Source organism: Xenopus laevis, chromosome 1L (genome assembly GCF_017654675.1).
Source record: "Xenopus laevis strain J_2021 chromosome 1L, Xenopus_laevis_v10.1, whole genome shotgun sequence".
In the NCBI taxonomy this organism is placed as follows: Eukaryota; Metazoa; Chordata; class Amphibia; order Anura; family Pipidae; genus Xenopus; species Xenopus laevis.
Window position 1 is genome coordinate 11848368 of NC_054371.1, and position 16998 is coordinate 11865365.

The 16998-nt window shown below is 38.4% G+C and overlaps 1 protein-coding gene across 1 annotated transcript in view; it reads right to left on the reverse strand.

The window, feature by feature from the left end:
* Positions 1-11945: 11945 nt before the first annotated feature.
* The window catches only part of cyp26b1.L (cytochrome P450 family 26 subfamily B member 1 L homeolog), a 38188-nt gene continuing 33135 nt past the window's right edge, over positions 11946-16998 (reverse strand). Inside the window, exon 7 of the mRNA XM_018227171.2 lies at positions 11946-16287. Within this exon, the coding sequence (XP_018082660.1) occupies positions 15895-16287 (393 nt within the window). The 3' untranslated portion in view covers positions 11946-15894. The remainder of the gene's footprint in view (positions 16288-16998) is intronic.

Here is a 16998-nt window from a genome sequence, read left to right on the forward strand (position 1 = left end):
ATCTATTTTGGTCATCATTAAAGGAGTATAAATAGTGAAAAATGATTATTAGAGTTATGCCTTAGATCAGTCACCAATGTTTTTTACTGGAGAGCCAAAATAAAATGTAAGAAAAGTTGGAGACCAACACAAGCATGCAAGAAGTTCCTTGGTGTGCCAATTAACAGACGCCTTTCACCTCGGGAGGAGCCCTCGGCTAATTGGATGCCGCCAGGTCTTATAAAGAGAGGAGCCAAGCTAAGGGGTCTGGACAAGCAGAGGGGCATGATCGTTAGCAAAGTCTTTTGGGCAGAAGATCACAGTACAGGGAGCGGACAGAAAGTGTAGTCAAAACCAGGCCGGGTCAGTGCAGGCTGGATACAAGCGGAGTCAAACAGGCAAGGGTCAAAACCAGGATATCAATCAAGAAGAGTCAGACAGGCACGGGTCAGAATACAGATTTCAGAATAGTCGGTTACCAGGCTGGATCAGGATCATGGAAGTCAGACACTTTGAGTTAATAAAGAATGAGCTTCCAACAAAGAAGACATAACTAAAAAGTTGTGCAGGTTTCACGACAATCCCTATCAGTTTGACTAATGTTGATCATGACGTAGGTGCAGTATATATTGCCCTTTAACACACAAAAGTTAAGGCCCAATTAATGCCTCATTATTTAGCAGTCATCATCATCATCATCATTTATTTATATAGCGCTGTCAAGATACGCAGTGCTTTGATTGTGATCAGTCAGGTAAAGCTTTGCAAAATGTTACATCAATACAACCGTTCTGACAATGCCTCAGCTCTCAGGGGTACTCTTTGGAATTACCCCCCTATACTGAATTATCACTGATAATTTCCAGGGATCTGATCCCACTATGATTATTGTATAATGTGATTCACAGAATTCACTTTGGGATTCAGTAGAGTCCCAGAAAGTTTAGCATTATCCAGGTTTGGCCAAATCTTTAAGGTTTGTATTCAGTTCAGGTGAATACTTTTAAAGAACTGAATATGAAACATTTGCTTTGAAATTCAGGTTACTCTTTTGTGGGAGATCACTATTTGTAATAATATGTATTCAGTTTATCACTAGACCTCAGACTACTATGATCTCTTCTATTCCAAAATGAGGTGTCTGCCATTTCTGAGGAGGTGCTTAATCCAATGTAATTTCATATGACGGGCCCCCTATCTGGGTGGACTCTGGGGAAAACACCTTCTGCTCTCATTGAGATGATGTTCATTTATGATAGGCAGCAGAGCAGATGGACTTCCTTCCAGGGCTCTTGGAGGTTGACATTTTGTGGGTGTCTCTTTGAAGAGAAGATGAAGTCTTAAAGGGTAACTATATTTTTTCTATTTTTTTAAAAGAGCTCTGTGCCATTTTTTTCTATTATTATTATTAATTTAGGTTTTCTTTTCTCCAGCCATTGTTTTCTTCCCTCAGTTGAGTCTTGTAATGGAACACCACCAATGACTATTGAAAATCAACAAGGCATCTTGCACGAAAATTCAGAATATGAACAAACGTTTGGAGTGCGGCTCTTTACTCAATGAACCACATTGTTGTCAAGCGCAAATAACCCCTTTTTTATCCTTTGATGGCCATTTCCATTTAAAGCCCCATTTGCAGTAAAAATAAAATCACAGAAAAGCTTGTGATCAACCTTTTCCCACTGGGACGCTGCTGACGTTAAATAACATCAAATGTTTAATCAAAGGCAATTTCGTTGGCCTGTTGATTTAAAACTGACGTCCCACAAATACAACTGGTTTTGGGGGGGGTGGAAGAGCGAACGTTTAAACATTGAGCAGAAGCCAAAATTACAGAAGCAAAAACATCTTCCTCCCTCGAAAATCCAAACAATCGCTGCGAACCACGGATAGGAGCCGGCTAAGTGAAATGATTATTTTGGCTCTAAATCTAAGGTTCTAATGTATGTATTTATTGACAAAGGGCTGTAACGGTGCCGACACATTCATGCAGTATATGACTTAGTAGGAGGAAAACAGCGCGGTTTAAGTAATGAAGATATAGTTTTGGATGTTTCTATACGTGAGATCACTTCCTTTAAACATTTCCCACTGCAGATGCCTAATTTATCCTGTTCCCGCTGAAATGCAACATATTTAATTTCCATCTTTACGGTAAACTCCATCATCCTGTTATACATTTTGGCTACAAAAAATGTTTTAGCAGAACTTTTGACCACCATTGTATGTGTTACATTTTTATAGCAAAAAAACATTCATTCATGGTAAGAAACTGGTTTGCGTGGCACCATGGTGCCGGTTCTGCCATGTATGCTAAATTAAGGAAAGGTTCCCCTTTGGAGCAACATTCTTGGGGTGGCTCAGAGCAATAGATTGGTATAAGTAAAGGTCCTTTTATGAAATAAGAGCAATTTCTGGATACAAATTGTAATGCTTTTTATGTACAATGCAGATTTTTTCCCCCAGAATTCCAGTGTCACGGCAGTTGGTTACTAAGTAGCATCCATCACAACTTGTGGTGGTGTTTACATACCTAGAAAGGCATGGAACCACCTAGACTTTATCTAGACGTTTTACTCAGATGACTCAGTATGACCAACTATATGGCTCCTTATAATTAGAAAATTTGTATTCCTTTTTCCATAAAAATGCAAAAGCTCAACGGCATGGTGTGCGTTGTATGAGCTTTGGGGCATCAATACAATGTTTGCTTATTGGTGAGTGATACAGTAATGTTGTTTTTCCTTTAACACTTCATTTAGTGGACTCAACAAAGAGAGAGGGTAACGAGAGAAGATGAAATTTGACACAATCAGAGGTACCTGTCTCCTCCACAAGGCTGAGTCTGATGCCGTCAAGGTGGTTTGTTTGCCCTCCTTTGGATCTGTTTTGTAGGGTATATTTAGACTTGACTATTAGTTGGCTGGATGTGAGTGTAAAGTGTAAAATTTCAATACAAAGTTGGCACATTATTCCCTAATTTAGTGATAATTTGAAACCTACTTATGAAATGAGCCGCATTCCTAGACAAAATATATCACCTCCAGCAATTCAATTCATCTTGTCCAAAGATGTGTAATAAATGCTGCTACCATCTGTGGCCTTCACAAACCAGAAGACTTCCTCCCTTTCCATTCCTATAATAGCCCAATCTTCCTGGCTCCATTCAGCCTAAGGCCCTATGTATTTTCCTTGTGTTCTGACATTTACAACTAGTTAAGGATCATTTTAGGTTTCATTTCCGCATTGCGGAAGAGGGCGCAGAGCCCACTTTCCTAGGGGCTGCCATTTCTGTCCTTGTCTGGTGATGTATTAAAGCCTTTTGCCAATACACTGAACACAGCGGGTCTTCGCTAGCCTCCAGCGTGTTGATCTAACTGCACCTGACCTTCAAATTACAGTCGGCTCAGAGTCGACAATTATTTGAAGGCCTGAGAAAGGAGAAACAATAAATTTACAGGGGTTGGGGGTGGTGGCGTTCATTGCCTTTTTCAAGACTGAAACTTCAGGAAGCTTGCTAATTGCTTCTTGAATTACCCCACTGTTACAGACACCAGCAATGTGGCTGCAAGGCCATTCTGTGCATTTATGGTTCTACAGGCTTCCTGCCATCTGCTTCCAATTTCGCTTCTCCTAAGTTTCCTCGTGTGTCCCAGTGACCTTTTACCTGTTTGGAGGTGAAAATAATAACATAAGCTGACACGTCTCTGCATCCCTCTGGTTTTGCTTGTTTCTACCAATAAATCTTTTCAGTCGCCACATAGGATTATGCCTGACAGCTTTCCTAAGACTCCAAACGAGGCAAACGTCATTGGGATGGGGACATGTTGCCTAAGACCTCGGCGTAGCTTTCAGTTCTAAATTCAAAGACACTTTACTCTTTCCTACAAAGTTTCTCTTGTTTTGGAAATGTTTCTGTTTAGGCACAGTTGTCATGTTTCCATTGTTGCTCATCAGTGCTCTACAAGGCACATATACAAAGACCACGGGATAGACCTTATAGAAGACCATGGAATAGACCCTCACATTATATTTGTGGGTTTTGCCAAACTTTTCATAAATCTTTGGAAATGTACTTGGCTCCATATTGGTAAATTCTATAATTTACAGAATTTTGAAACTTGTTTACAGAATTTCCCTCATATCTAGAGAAATATCTGCCTTGTGTGTATATTGCATTGCAGTCATAGCCAACCTTCCCTCCCATGACAGGGCAATGCCCTAAATTGCATTGAAGGGGCATCTTTCACTAAATTAGAGATTCAACTTTACGCACATACAATGCAGAAGGCATTTATAAAAACCAGGAGCAAAACCAAATCGCATTACGTGCCCCTTTGGGTTCAGACATCTCATGGTGTACGTCCTATTCAGTCTTGTTCTCTAACCAAACAATGTGCTTTGAAGGAACCTGAGCCCCACAGCTGTATTTTTTTAGCTATAAATGCTACAGTTCATGACCCAGTGGGTAGATTTTAGCGTAGGAGAAATTCCACAGCTAGCCAGGCTGTTAGGAAGAAAATAACCGCACTCTGGACAAGTCTATGTCGGCATTATTCCTCTGTCGCAGGCCTTTCAACATGAACTATACCCTATACTCGGCTTTCCATGAGCTGGGGTGGCAGGCAGGGGAGTAAAGGGAAAACTGTAGCTTAAACAAAAAATTTATTATATAAAAGACCACTAACATGCACAAATATATACAGAATTCCCAACAACTTTTCCGACTCTTTCAGACCTGCCTGGCTTTGGAACTGTTTAGATGCCTCCAGTTGACTTGACGTTACCCACCCAATCTCATCAATGACCTAAAGTGGTCAATCTGAACCTATAAATGGAAGAATGGACTTTGTCCAGTCAGTGCCTACAGAATCATGGACATTCTGGAGAATCCAGAGCGATAAGTGGTGGTTGCACTTACTGGGGGGGACTGTACCTCAAGAGCTGTATGGCAGAGGGAGATTTTTGTGCTTGTGGAGTCTAATTCAAGACATTTCCTACACAAATTCCTTAATTATATCTCAGGATCAGTTGTTGGTATAATACCCCACATGGCAATGTCATATGAAATACCCCAGAAAATCTTGCGGATAAATGCGGTGCCAGTTATATACAGTATATAATGGTCCAGAACACATGTCCTTTAAGCTGGGTGTGAGCATTTGGCCAATCTGCATTTTGCATATTTTCCACCCCAACTCTTACCTAGAAACCCCACCATCAACTTTCTGCTAATGACAAAAACCCACCTTAAAGGAATTCTGTTTTAAAAATGAGTTTGTGCTTGGATGGTGATGTATACATTTTAACTTTGTCATACAAGGTGGTTTTCTTTACTCTACTCAGACAAGCTTTCCACTCTCCTAAAATTCTTAAATCCTCCCCCGCAGTTCTCTACACTACAGAACCTGCTCAGATTTTTCTGTATATTTTCCCAAGCCTGTGAAAGAAGCCATAGATGGGACATATTTCTGCACTCTCAGCTGCATTCAGCGCAGAACAGCTATTTCTTGTCAAAATGCTGATGATAGTGATCAGACGTATGCGAGCTCTAGTAGAACATGTGCCCCCCCCCTTCAATTCTGGCTTCTTAAACAAGCTTTTATCTACTTCCAGACACGCTGCCCTTGGGCCCAGCCAAAACTAACACAAGTTCTTAGAAAAGTATTCCAAGTGTAAAGTGCTCAATAAGTGGCTCCATTGTCTCCTTATCGCTGAGATTGTGTTAGTGCACAGTGACTGGAAATTCCATATCATGCAGAAGAACTTTCCACAACTCAGCTAATGGGAGAGAAAGCATTCTCCAAAACCCACGGGCGACCACATTGCTTACAGTAGGGTTACCAAGGACTCGCTTGTTATCCTTAGCGCCGCATTACGAATAGAACTCAGGCTCGAGGCACCAAGGTGTACATGTTTATGTTGGTTGTGTTTTCTTAACATCTGACAGGACCATTATCGGCTGGCCGTGTTTCTGCTTAGTGTATTTACATGTGACATGGATAATGGGAATGGCAGACCACCTAATGTGACACCGATTAATGCATCATCTAATTGGAGGATGAGGGCTTCATCTGTTTTTGTCAAGGGAAACCCTTCACTCCAGATGGAAGCTGAGGCTTCAGGTGAGAAAGTGACAAAGTGCTGTGTTGAGTAACAGATCTGAAGAGCGCGACAGCAAGAAAAACCAATGCAAATGGCTAAACATGTCGTGTCACATCAATAAAAGGGAACCAATGAATGACTTTGAGATTTTTATTATGAGTGCACACTGGATTGGATGTTGGAGAAACAAAGGGAGTTTTTTTCAGGACGCTATTTGCCAATATGGAACCATTTAAACTGCTTTCCTGGAAATGCCAGTTGAAAGAAAGCAAAACACAATCAACCATGCCAGAGGTTTTCAGCCTTTTTGGTGTTAGTCTCCTCTTAGTGGTTCAACATTTATCTTAGCCCCTCTTAGCTCTAAACAAGGTTAGGGATATATTGATGTAACAGTTGCCAGTTTATTGTTTAGGCATACCCATGACACAACATAAGCACTTACCCTAACTGGCCTTCAGGAAGGCCCCCCCTTAACTCATAACAATGTTACACATATATAGAAACATTGGGGTAACAGTCACCCTGCTATAGTTCCAGGGGTACCCAGGACACAAATAAGCACCCACTCTAAATATCCCCCTAACTGACCTTCAGGCTGTGCCCCCTTAGCTCATAACAAGGTTCCAGGGGTACCAAGGGTACAAATAAACACTTACCCAAAATAACTGCAGGGAGAAGTAGGAGTAGAAAAGCATACATGGAAGATAGTACTCTATCCACCACCTGGGTTCCAGGGTACCAGGGAGGAAGAACCTTGGATAATATCTGCCCAGATATGAGGCCAGAAGACTGATCAGTGACCTGACAAGCTGCTTGAAGCCCAAGAGATAGCTCAAGATGGTATTTGCTCTGCTTAACTCCCTATGAGTCCCATTTTGAGGACCACTGAGTGTACTCCAGTGAGTAAGCCACCATTGGCAGGTTTATTAATCAACAGTAATGGTTTTATAAGAGGCATGTTTTAGTTTGTCTCCTACGTGAAAGTAGCTTTCATCCGTAAGGGCTACATTTCTTTGGGAGAGTTAGTACCACTTGATTATTTAAGGAAATCTCAGGACTGAACTTTAATATTTTCCTTGTTTCATTCGATAGGTTGAGTTGAATCTGGGTGAAACCTCAATTGCTTTTGCTATGTACTGTAGCTGCCACTCGTTTAAATAATCCAGATGCATTGTTGATGGGTTTGTGTTGTTTCCTAGATACTCTTCTGTGTATTATAATGACTATGTGCGTCATATTGCTGACCCCCCCCCCTTCCATAATCAACCTTTAGAGGTCCTATCCCTGCATGAATAATCCCCAGGGGTGTAATATGACAGTACATTAAAAAAAATTCCTTATAATAGCTGGAATTAACAAATAATTATCTTAAAAAAAAACTTTAAAAAAAGCGACAATATAATATTCTCCAATTTAGCATCTCCTGGAAGGATCTTTTTTGTCAATAACTTTATTAAATTAAATTCTTCTATAATGTTGTCACCATGCCATATACCATAATTCAGAGAGAGGACAGCGGACAGTGAGTTAATTAGTGAGCTGAAATGAAAATTGAGTTCTGGTTTGTCTGTTTCAGAGTTTGGAAATCATTTAGAGAGTTTGGAATTTGAAGAGAGTTTTGAGACCACGAACAGAGTTTGGACCTTCAGATGATCCTGGTTGGTTTTATCAGACACCAACTGCTAGAAACCGCTGGATGAATAAATAATACTCAATGCTTCTATCTTTTAATCAGTTTGTATATCACATATTTCAGGTTGCTTTCTCTAGAGCTGTTTTTAAGGGGATCCAAACAAAACAGAAATAGTTAAGATAGAGACAGTAGGACAAGATAGAGATCATGGAGATGGAGTCATCCTGACGATGGAGTCATCTAGACAAGATGATAATTATAAATAATTATAGGACAAGATAGAGACAATAAAATAATGTGGTAACAGTAGGGCAAAGAGGAGACATGATGAGCACTCACTGATGACAGAAAGGCAAGATGGCAATAGGAGGCAAGATGGAGACAGTAGGGCAAGATAGAGGCAGAATCATCTTAGATAAGTATTGCTTAACAACACCAAGTCCTTCAGTTCTTGTTGGCCAGTCCAACTCTATATAAATAAGGTAATTTAGTCTGTTTTGATAAACACTAAAGCCCTGGGTTTACTACCTAGCTCTACAATTTGGTGTTGATAGAACTCAAAGCTTTATGATTGAACCGTTGAACAATACAATTATTTTCTTTTTTGACCGTCAATCCTCATTTCCATATGTACTGATTTCAAGGTCAATTTTACTATGTTTGTCAAGGGAAACATCACCTACCAAAACAAGATAGTCCATATTGGGTTTCTGAAGGAAAAGGTTTAATTTCCAGTTGGAAGTCATAAAGGTCACCAAAGGTTTCTGAATTGCATGCCATGGAGAACACCTGCTGTGCTTCCTATTGATTCTGGATTTGGCCCCAGAATTCATTTCCATATCTCTACTGCCTGAGAAGTGGGAAATTGGATCAGAGTCTGTGGTTAGTCACTAGAGAGCAACAACTCAACAGCCCTCCATCTGTGGTGTCAGCCAACACACTCCCTTCAATAACAGTCACTTTGTACTGACTCTATCAGATATCTTTGGAAAATTGCTGTTATTATAATTAAAATGTAAACTGGAAGAGGCTAAACACTAGGCTGTTTGTTTAGGGATAGACAAGGCGGTTTGGGGAAAAGTTCAGGCTACTATATTGTACATCCCTCAAATATAGACCCAGTAGAGCCAAACACGTTTGGCTTTGGAGACTTCTCTCGCACATATGAAATAAACAAGTGTAGTGCATTCATTGACTATATTTTGGCATCAAAAATATCTTAGTGTTATTGAAGGCTCCGAGAATTGTCCTGGATATTTTTTATAAGTTTTAGTGAATTTTCATGTAGCATACTACCTTTTTTGGAGAAATGGGTTAAAATATCAGTTAACATACATTTTATAAGTTGCTCATTTACAGAATTGCAGATACAGTGGGGGTCATTTATCAACACTGGGCAAATTTGCCCATGGGCAGTAACCCATGGCAACCAATCAAATTGCTGCATTCATTGTTCTACTTGCAGCTGGCTTTAAAAAGCAAATCGCTGATTGGTTGCTATAGGTAACTGCCCATGGGCAAATTTGCCCAGTGTTGATAAATGAGCCCCACTGAGTTTACTGTAGGTAAACAAAGTGCACTTCAACCTCATTCCATCTCATCTCTTTGTGGCAGACAGTTAAGGTATATGTGAAGGTCATAACCTGGCTCTGTGACAAAGGCATGGTAGGTGAGATTCAGCTAAAAGGCATATTTACTATGTAATGTAATCCACCATTTCTGTATTTCCTTTTTCAACCAGAGATCATTCCATTGTTCCAGTTCATTTGCACTTTTTTTATTGTCTATGTTTCAGGAGTTCCCAGAAAACTTTTCAAAGTCACATAAGGATATCAACAAACAAGCGATCCCTCTAAAAAAAACAAGTTCTCCTAAAGGAGGTGACTTGTCATGTGGGACTCTTTGCAGTGAAAGTACATTTTCTCCTTAGGGGGTTTAGGGATCTAGGACTCTAAGCCACCTAGATCCTCCTTTCCAGAGAAAGGGAATCTCTTTTTCTGGTTGTTCTTATTTGTAGAGATTGTTGTTACTGAATTGTGGATAGAGCTGTTAAGCCTTTAGACAAGTTTATATAGTAGTCATTATAATGGTACATCAAGATCAAATAGTTTCCATGAAATATACCACAGTAAGCAATTAATGAAGTCCAATAAAATTGTTAGCAGAAGAAAGCTCACCCGTGCTATGGAGACCCCTGAACAATTTAGAAAGGAGCTGCCAATGTCAAGTGGGGATTCTTGGATTATCATAATCCTTGCAAGGTCAAAATAGTCCTTTTCATGGCTTGTTTAAATCATATATAAAGGAGCTACCAATGTCAAGTGGGGACTCTTGGATTATCACAATCCCTGCAAGGTCAAAATTAGGGATGCACCGAATCCAGGATTCAGACAGGATTCTGCCTTTTTCAGCAGGAGTCGGATTCGGCCGAATCCTTCTGCCCAGCCGAACCTAATCTGAATCCTAATTTGCATATGCAAATTAGGGGCAGGGAGTAAAATCGCGTGACTTTTTGTCACAAAACAAGGAAGTAAAAAACGTTTCCCCCTTCCCATTCCTAATTTGAATATGCAAATTAGGATTCGGATTTGGTTCAGTATTCGGCCGAATCTTTCGCGAAGTATTCGGGGGTTCGGCCGAAACCAAAATAGTGGATTCTGAACATCCCTAGTCAAAATAGTCCTTTTCATGTCTTGTCTAGGACATATCTCTAAATTGTAACTTCTTCAAAAATATGTGCCTGACGGGAGTATGGCTGCTCCCTGGGGGTTCTGAGTCTGATCCATGAAGATGTAGAACCTTCTTAATAAGGGTAAAGTGCCCAATACATGAGGGTGTAGAGCAGTGTTTCTTGATTCAAGCCCTCCTTTGAGTTTCATCATAAGCCCAGGGCCCTATAACTCAGAGATACATGTAAGTATTGCTGTGTCAGACATTCGGACATATTTCTATCAATAGAAACAAATAAATATTCACTCTAAATCTCACCCTACATTTGGTCATCCAGGCATTCTGCCTACATCTTATCTAAAGTGTCTTTTATTTGTTAGGCCCCCAGCGTCTCTCCTGGACCTCCAAAAGGAGGCCAGTGTCACAGTTTGGAAACCAATGGCATAGAGCCTTCTCCATGATGGCATAAAGCCTTTTCATTGAGGGCAGAGTGCACAATCCCAAAAAGTGTATCTACTCTCTGATGGTAAAATTTACAATCCCAAAAAGAGTAGAACCTGCTCTATAAAGGTGGTGGGTGCAGTCCCAAGGAGTATAGAACCTGCTCCCTGATGGTAGAGAGTCTTTTCCTTGAGGGTAGATGTCACAATCTATGATGCTGTAGAACCAGGTCAATGGGTTACCTAAGGGGAAGGTGAACATGTGCACACCTTGTTCCCTGAAGGCACAATCCCTGACAGTGTAGAGCATGTTCCTTCAGGGCAGCGTGTCTACTTGCCCAAGGGTGTAAAGTTTGTTCCTGAGAGTACAGTCTATAATTTCCCAATGGTGAATAGCCTATTTCCTGAAAGTAGATGGCAAGGGTGTAGAGAACAATGCAGCTACATTGCTCTCTGTTGAGAGTCCATGTTGAGAGTCCATGATTTACTACTAGGTAATTCACTAAGGATTCACATTTACACCGCTTGTAACATATATTGTAACTCTCTAATTCATGACTTTAGTTTTTACTAACAAGCTTTAATATTACTCAATAATTTCCTGTTGGTTTGGACTTTTAGTTCAATCGCTATAATACTAAAATGGGTATACTAGTTTAATTACTAGTGATGAGCGAAATCTTTCGCCAAGTTTTGCCGCAAAAATGACGCCCATAGACTGAGGGGGTTAAGTATCAAAATCCATTTTTTCAGATTTTCAACTAAACTAGAATCCATGATTTGTCCTTATTTATGTTTGGAAAAAAAACCCGATAAAATCGGTTCAGAAAAATTTGGGTTTTATGCCCAAAAAGCTAGAATTTTTCATAAATCGGGTTATAATAAATCACCAAAAATTCAAGGTTTTTTTTCCACTAAAAATTTGGATTTTATAGTAAAAAAATTTTTCTAGTTTTTGGATTTCAAACTTTAATAAATAACCCCCTAAATGACTAACCTTTATTTTTTATGAATTTATTATGAATTAAAAAGTAAAAGAAATCTAATTACAAAAAAAAAAATTTTTTGTTAAGAGGGTGAGAAAATAAGCTGAAATTAAAAAAAAAGAAAATCACTCATTTTTGTTTTTTTCCTTTTATTATGGAAGTCTATAAAATAGCCATATTGAGTATTTCAAGATCACAAAATACACAATATTCATTATAATATAGGACACATAATATTACATACATACATCATAAACCACATTATTGAAAAAGTAAGACGTCCACGAGACACCATTGTATAAGAAAAAAAAACACAAGTGCTTCTCTTAATATTAAAAATGACAGCGATATAAACATTAATATTTGAACCATGTTTACAAATAAAGTACACTTCATATTTTACTAAATAACATTATTTAACAGCAAAGGAAAAAAAAACACTTTATACTAAATATCTATTTGAAATATAACAAAAATAGCACTTACTATATATAGTTTATAAAGTCAGACCCAAAAAAAAAAATAACAAATTAATTTCAGCGACGGTTGTATATAAAATAATATAGTGAATTAGTCCGATATGGGACTGCACTAAAAGAAATTCTGACATTCAAAGTGCATTTTCTGCAAATCTATTGCAGGACGCTTTAATATATCTTCTTTTTTTTTTTATAATCAAGTTATATGGTAAGGAATGGCATTTGAAGCATTGTGTAGGACATCTTTAAGAAGCTTTTTTTTTTTTTGCACTCAAAAAAGTTCCCTGCTAAAGTAAATATTTTTTTTTTGATTTTAACATGAAAGTAAACGACCTGCTTGCTTTGATATCTATTGACTTCAGACGCCATAGTTAGTTTAGATGAAGGTTTCTTATATCTGTTTGACTAATTCATAGTGGAATGACCCATCTCGCCCACCGTAATTCCGCTGGTGTCCAAATGTCAAATTATTTCTCATGATGTAGACTTACGACCATTTGCTATAGTTCTCAATGTTTTGTAAGGAAAGTTCTCGAATCCTTTTGCCTCATTCCTCCATTATGACCCTCATAGGCAGATGTTTGAGAGCTTCTACTGGGTTGTCCCTCAAAATGTAGATTTTGAGTAAACCACTTTAGAATTTGATATAACAATGGATTTGGCAAGACTTGGAAAAACCTTGATATTATTATTACTTAACTGGAATATTGTATAATATGCATGGGTTTGCACGTTTGTCCATACAATATGTATTCAGAGGATTCATAACTTTCATGATCGCTTCACTGGTTGTATCTGAGATTGTCAATGAGATGCTCCTCGGTGGTTCAAGATGGGTGGGAGCTTCCTCTGCTAACTAATGGACATACTCCCATTGTAACTCTTGCTTCCAAAGACTGGGCCTTTATATACAGCATGCAGCAGGCCTACTAGGTGCCCTCATTGTGTTGCTAATAACATGTACTTTGAGGAGAGAGAAACATATGTTTTTCAGCATGTGTGTAAGTCAACCAAGGCCCCCCATCTATTACAGAGTAAATAAATAGTATATAAATAATACACAGGGTAGCATAATGTTTGCACTCCAGTGACTGCATAATTTCTATTCCCATTCATCATGGGGAATTTTTACTTATAGCTTACATTTTTTTTTGTACTATTTTATAGTAAGATAATATCCACAAAGAAAGGAATCCAAGCTAGTTATGACAAAACACACCTGAGAGGTACGTTCTTGGATAAAGGAGTAAATACTCTGTAATTGGTGTTCAGATGAACTACTCCTCTTATGTAATATTTTGTTATTTTATACGATATCTGCTATGCTTTGTACAGGGGACTACATATGTTGGCATGGTTTTATGGGATCTCCCTGTACAGACTATGAAGCTGTTCCTGCTTATTTGTGTTTAGTAAAGGAGATCCCTACTGTATGTTGGCATGGTTTCCTGCTACGAATCACTGAAATCCAATATGAAGCCATTTAGAACCAAAAATCAGATATTCATCCAATGGGAAACTTATCTTGGAATTTGGAGAAGAAAAGGTCTCAAATAATTCAGTTAAATTAGATGTTCACCTTTCAAATATGATTTAGCATGATGTTGACTATGATATTCAATCAAACTAATTTTGTGTTCAAAAATTAATTTTTACATTTTTAAAAATTTAATTTTTTTCAATTTAAACTGCCAGATTCTAGGGTCAAGGACATTGGTTTGACAGATTAGAAGATTAACAAAAAAAAGGCTCTGAAAAAAACACAAGAAATAAAAAGGTCTATATGAAAAAAAAGGGTTTAAATCCTTTTAGTAAAAATTGAAGAAAAAAAAGCATAAGATAAAAGTATTACAACTAATCCCTTTAAACTTTGAGCCTCTATGGTGAATCAGGTTTTACAATTCAACAATGATAATTCTGCACTAATACGATTATAGGGTGTGGTGGAATAAAATCAGATATTCCTCCCTATGAATTTTTAAGGCAGCAGTTTTGGGGAAGGGTTCTCAGATTTCAGTAAGAAAATCTGGTCTGGATTCCTTTCAATATTTGGCTGAAATTTTAGATAAAAAAGATAATTTCAAAACTTTAAAATACAATGTCCCCCCCTAGTAATTTGGCCTATATATGACACATAGAAGGGATGCACTATATCCTCATTAGACTGGGGATTCAGCAGTTTTTGCGGGGGTTGCCTGGAATTTAATTTGAAAATCTGGTTTGGATTCCTTTTAATATTTGGCTGAAATTTCAGATGAAAAAATGTTGTTGAATACTTTAAATGAAATCCAATGTTCCTCCCTATTAATTTGGCCTATATATAACACATCGAAGGGATGCACTATATCCTCATTAGACTGGGGATTCACCATGTTTTTTCGGGGGGAGAGTTTGTTTGAATTTGAATATGGCAATGTGGTCTGGATTCATTTCAATATGTGGTCAAAATTTGAGTTGTTAAATAAAATATTTTGTTGAAAATGTAGATGAGATCAGATGTTCCTCCTTGTGACTGTGGGCAGTACATAATATTTAGAAGCACAAGAATTTAAACATACAAATCTGGGTTGTTTTCACTTAAGTACTTAACAAATTTTTAGCTTTGAATTTGTCATTCAGCCGAATTGAAAAAATAAAGAACATTGTTGCATTCTTTGAATTTTGTGCAAAAATGAAAATGTACTTGGGCAATGTGAGGACAAACAACATAAATGTTGTGAAATTGTCTGTTATTGTCCATATTGTTTCTGCTCAGTGGCTGCCAAGGAATTCTTAGAATGTAAAATTTAGCGCCAATGGAATAATCATCACCCGCTTGACTACTCTGCAGGACAACTACATCATCTCTAGATTTTGAGCACCAACATTATTTCAACTGCATCAGGAAAATGTCTTTTGGTTTGGTTGCCTGTATAATTAGACTAGGCATGAACTATAGATGTGATCCTACGGTACATCTCCTTTGCTTATAAGAACACCGAATAATAAGTAGAGTCAACTATTTTGGAAACATTTTCAAATTCACAACAAAAGAAGGTTCTGGAGCAAGCTTGGTTTGCTTGGATCTAGGCTTGTTTGCAAGCACTGTTTCAGCAGCATGCACAGTATACCAACCAGTCATACAGGCATATAGACATTTAATCCAAAAGCTGTCAGATAAAGTAAAATAAGGCAGATGTAGAAACAACAGAAAATCTGTTATCCCTGATGTATGTAACACTGTGATACCCCTCCTAGAAGAAGGCTTTTTATATTGCTGGAACCACCTGGAACAACAACAACTACCCCCATTAAACGGCATTGTGACCAACCTGCTAGAAAAAAAGATTAATCTCAAGTCCATTTATCAGCAGGTCTTCTCCACTTTATCAGCAACAAGACTCCTAATTAAGGGGCATGGATCCAGGTTCTCACTTGGTGAATATATGTTAATATACTTAGAGTTTAGCGTTCCACAGAGATAATTCATGGTTTGGTGGCTGAGTATTTTAAGTTAGTATTGTAGATATAACTTTTTTTTAGCATATTTGTCTGTGTGCTTATTTCCCATTTTGCCTTCACCCGAATGGATTTTTTTTTTTATAAAGCAGGTGGGATGAATGCTACACAGTTGCCCCCAGCATTGCTTCTGTCTCTGTCATTATTTCATTCTGATTGGAATCAAGTCCAAAAAATCGAACTTTTAGTTCCTCAGCTGGGTGGACCACAGGAACTGGCATGATTTTGGGAAAAGTCCTGGTGGCGAGCTCAAACCTGCTCATGCTGGCCAGCTCGATTGCCAAGGTCTTCAAGAAGAGCTTGGCCAAGTGTTTGCCCAAACAATTTCTTACCCCGCCACCGAATGGGAGGTAGTGGAATCTGCCATCTTTATCTTCTGTGCGGTCCTGACCAAAACGATCTGGATCAAAGACATCAACGTCCTTGAATACTGGAGCTGTGTCATGAGTGTCCCTGATGCTGTATAAAACACTCCAACCTTTGGGGATCTGGCAGCCCTAAACAGAACAAAAAGACATTACTCAACACAACTACTCGGAGAGAATATTTCTCAATGAAATTTTCCAACAAGCTAACTGTTATTCAAGTTCTAGCATTACATTCCAAGTTGGATAGAAATATATCTACCTTTTGATGTAATATAACATAATAAAGATATTCTAAGACTCATCAGTATCTTCAGGTTACTCCATTGATGTCCAATATTTGTCAAGGTGAGAAATACATGAAACAATTTTTAAATGACCCCTTTAGTAACAGTTTCAAGAATATCTGGGGCAGAACAATTGTGTTCATTCAAACCCATGGCTTAATTAACCTGCAAAATGGCCTTTCTGAGCATTCTTCTCAAATTACATCTTAACTGGTCTTTAGTCTAGTCTCCCTACTAAGGCAGGGGCCCAATCTTTGTTTTTGGGCTATACTTTATTTTGCCCTTACTTCCTGTTTCCTGCTTTTTGAAGCCAAATCACCCTATTTAAACCTGATTAGCCAGTCATTCATTGCCCAAGCTGGCTTTTGGTCCTGTCAGACCCTGCTCAAGCCTTTGTTTGCTTCTAATTTGGTTTTTTGACTTTTGGTCTGCACTTTGATTATGAATCTTGCACCCAGTCCTGACCTCTGCCAGTTCATGACCTCTCTTCATTTGAACCTTAACTATACTGGGTTTTGGAACTTAGGAGAAAGTTCCAGGGCCCCAAAAGGGCATC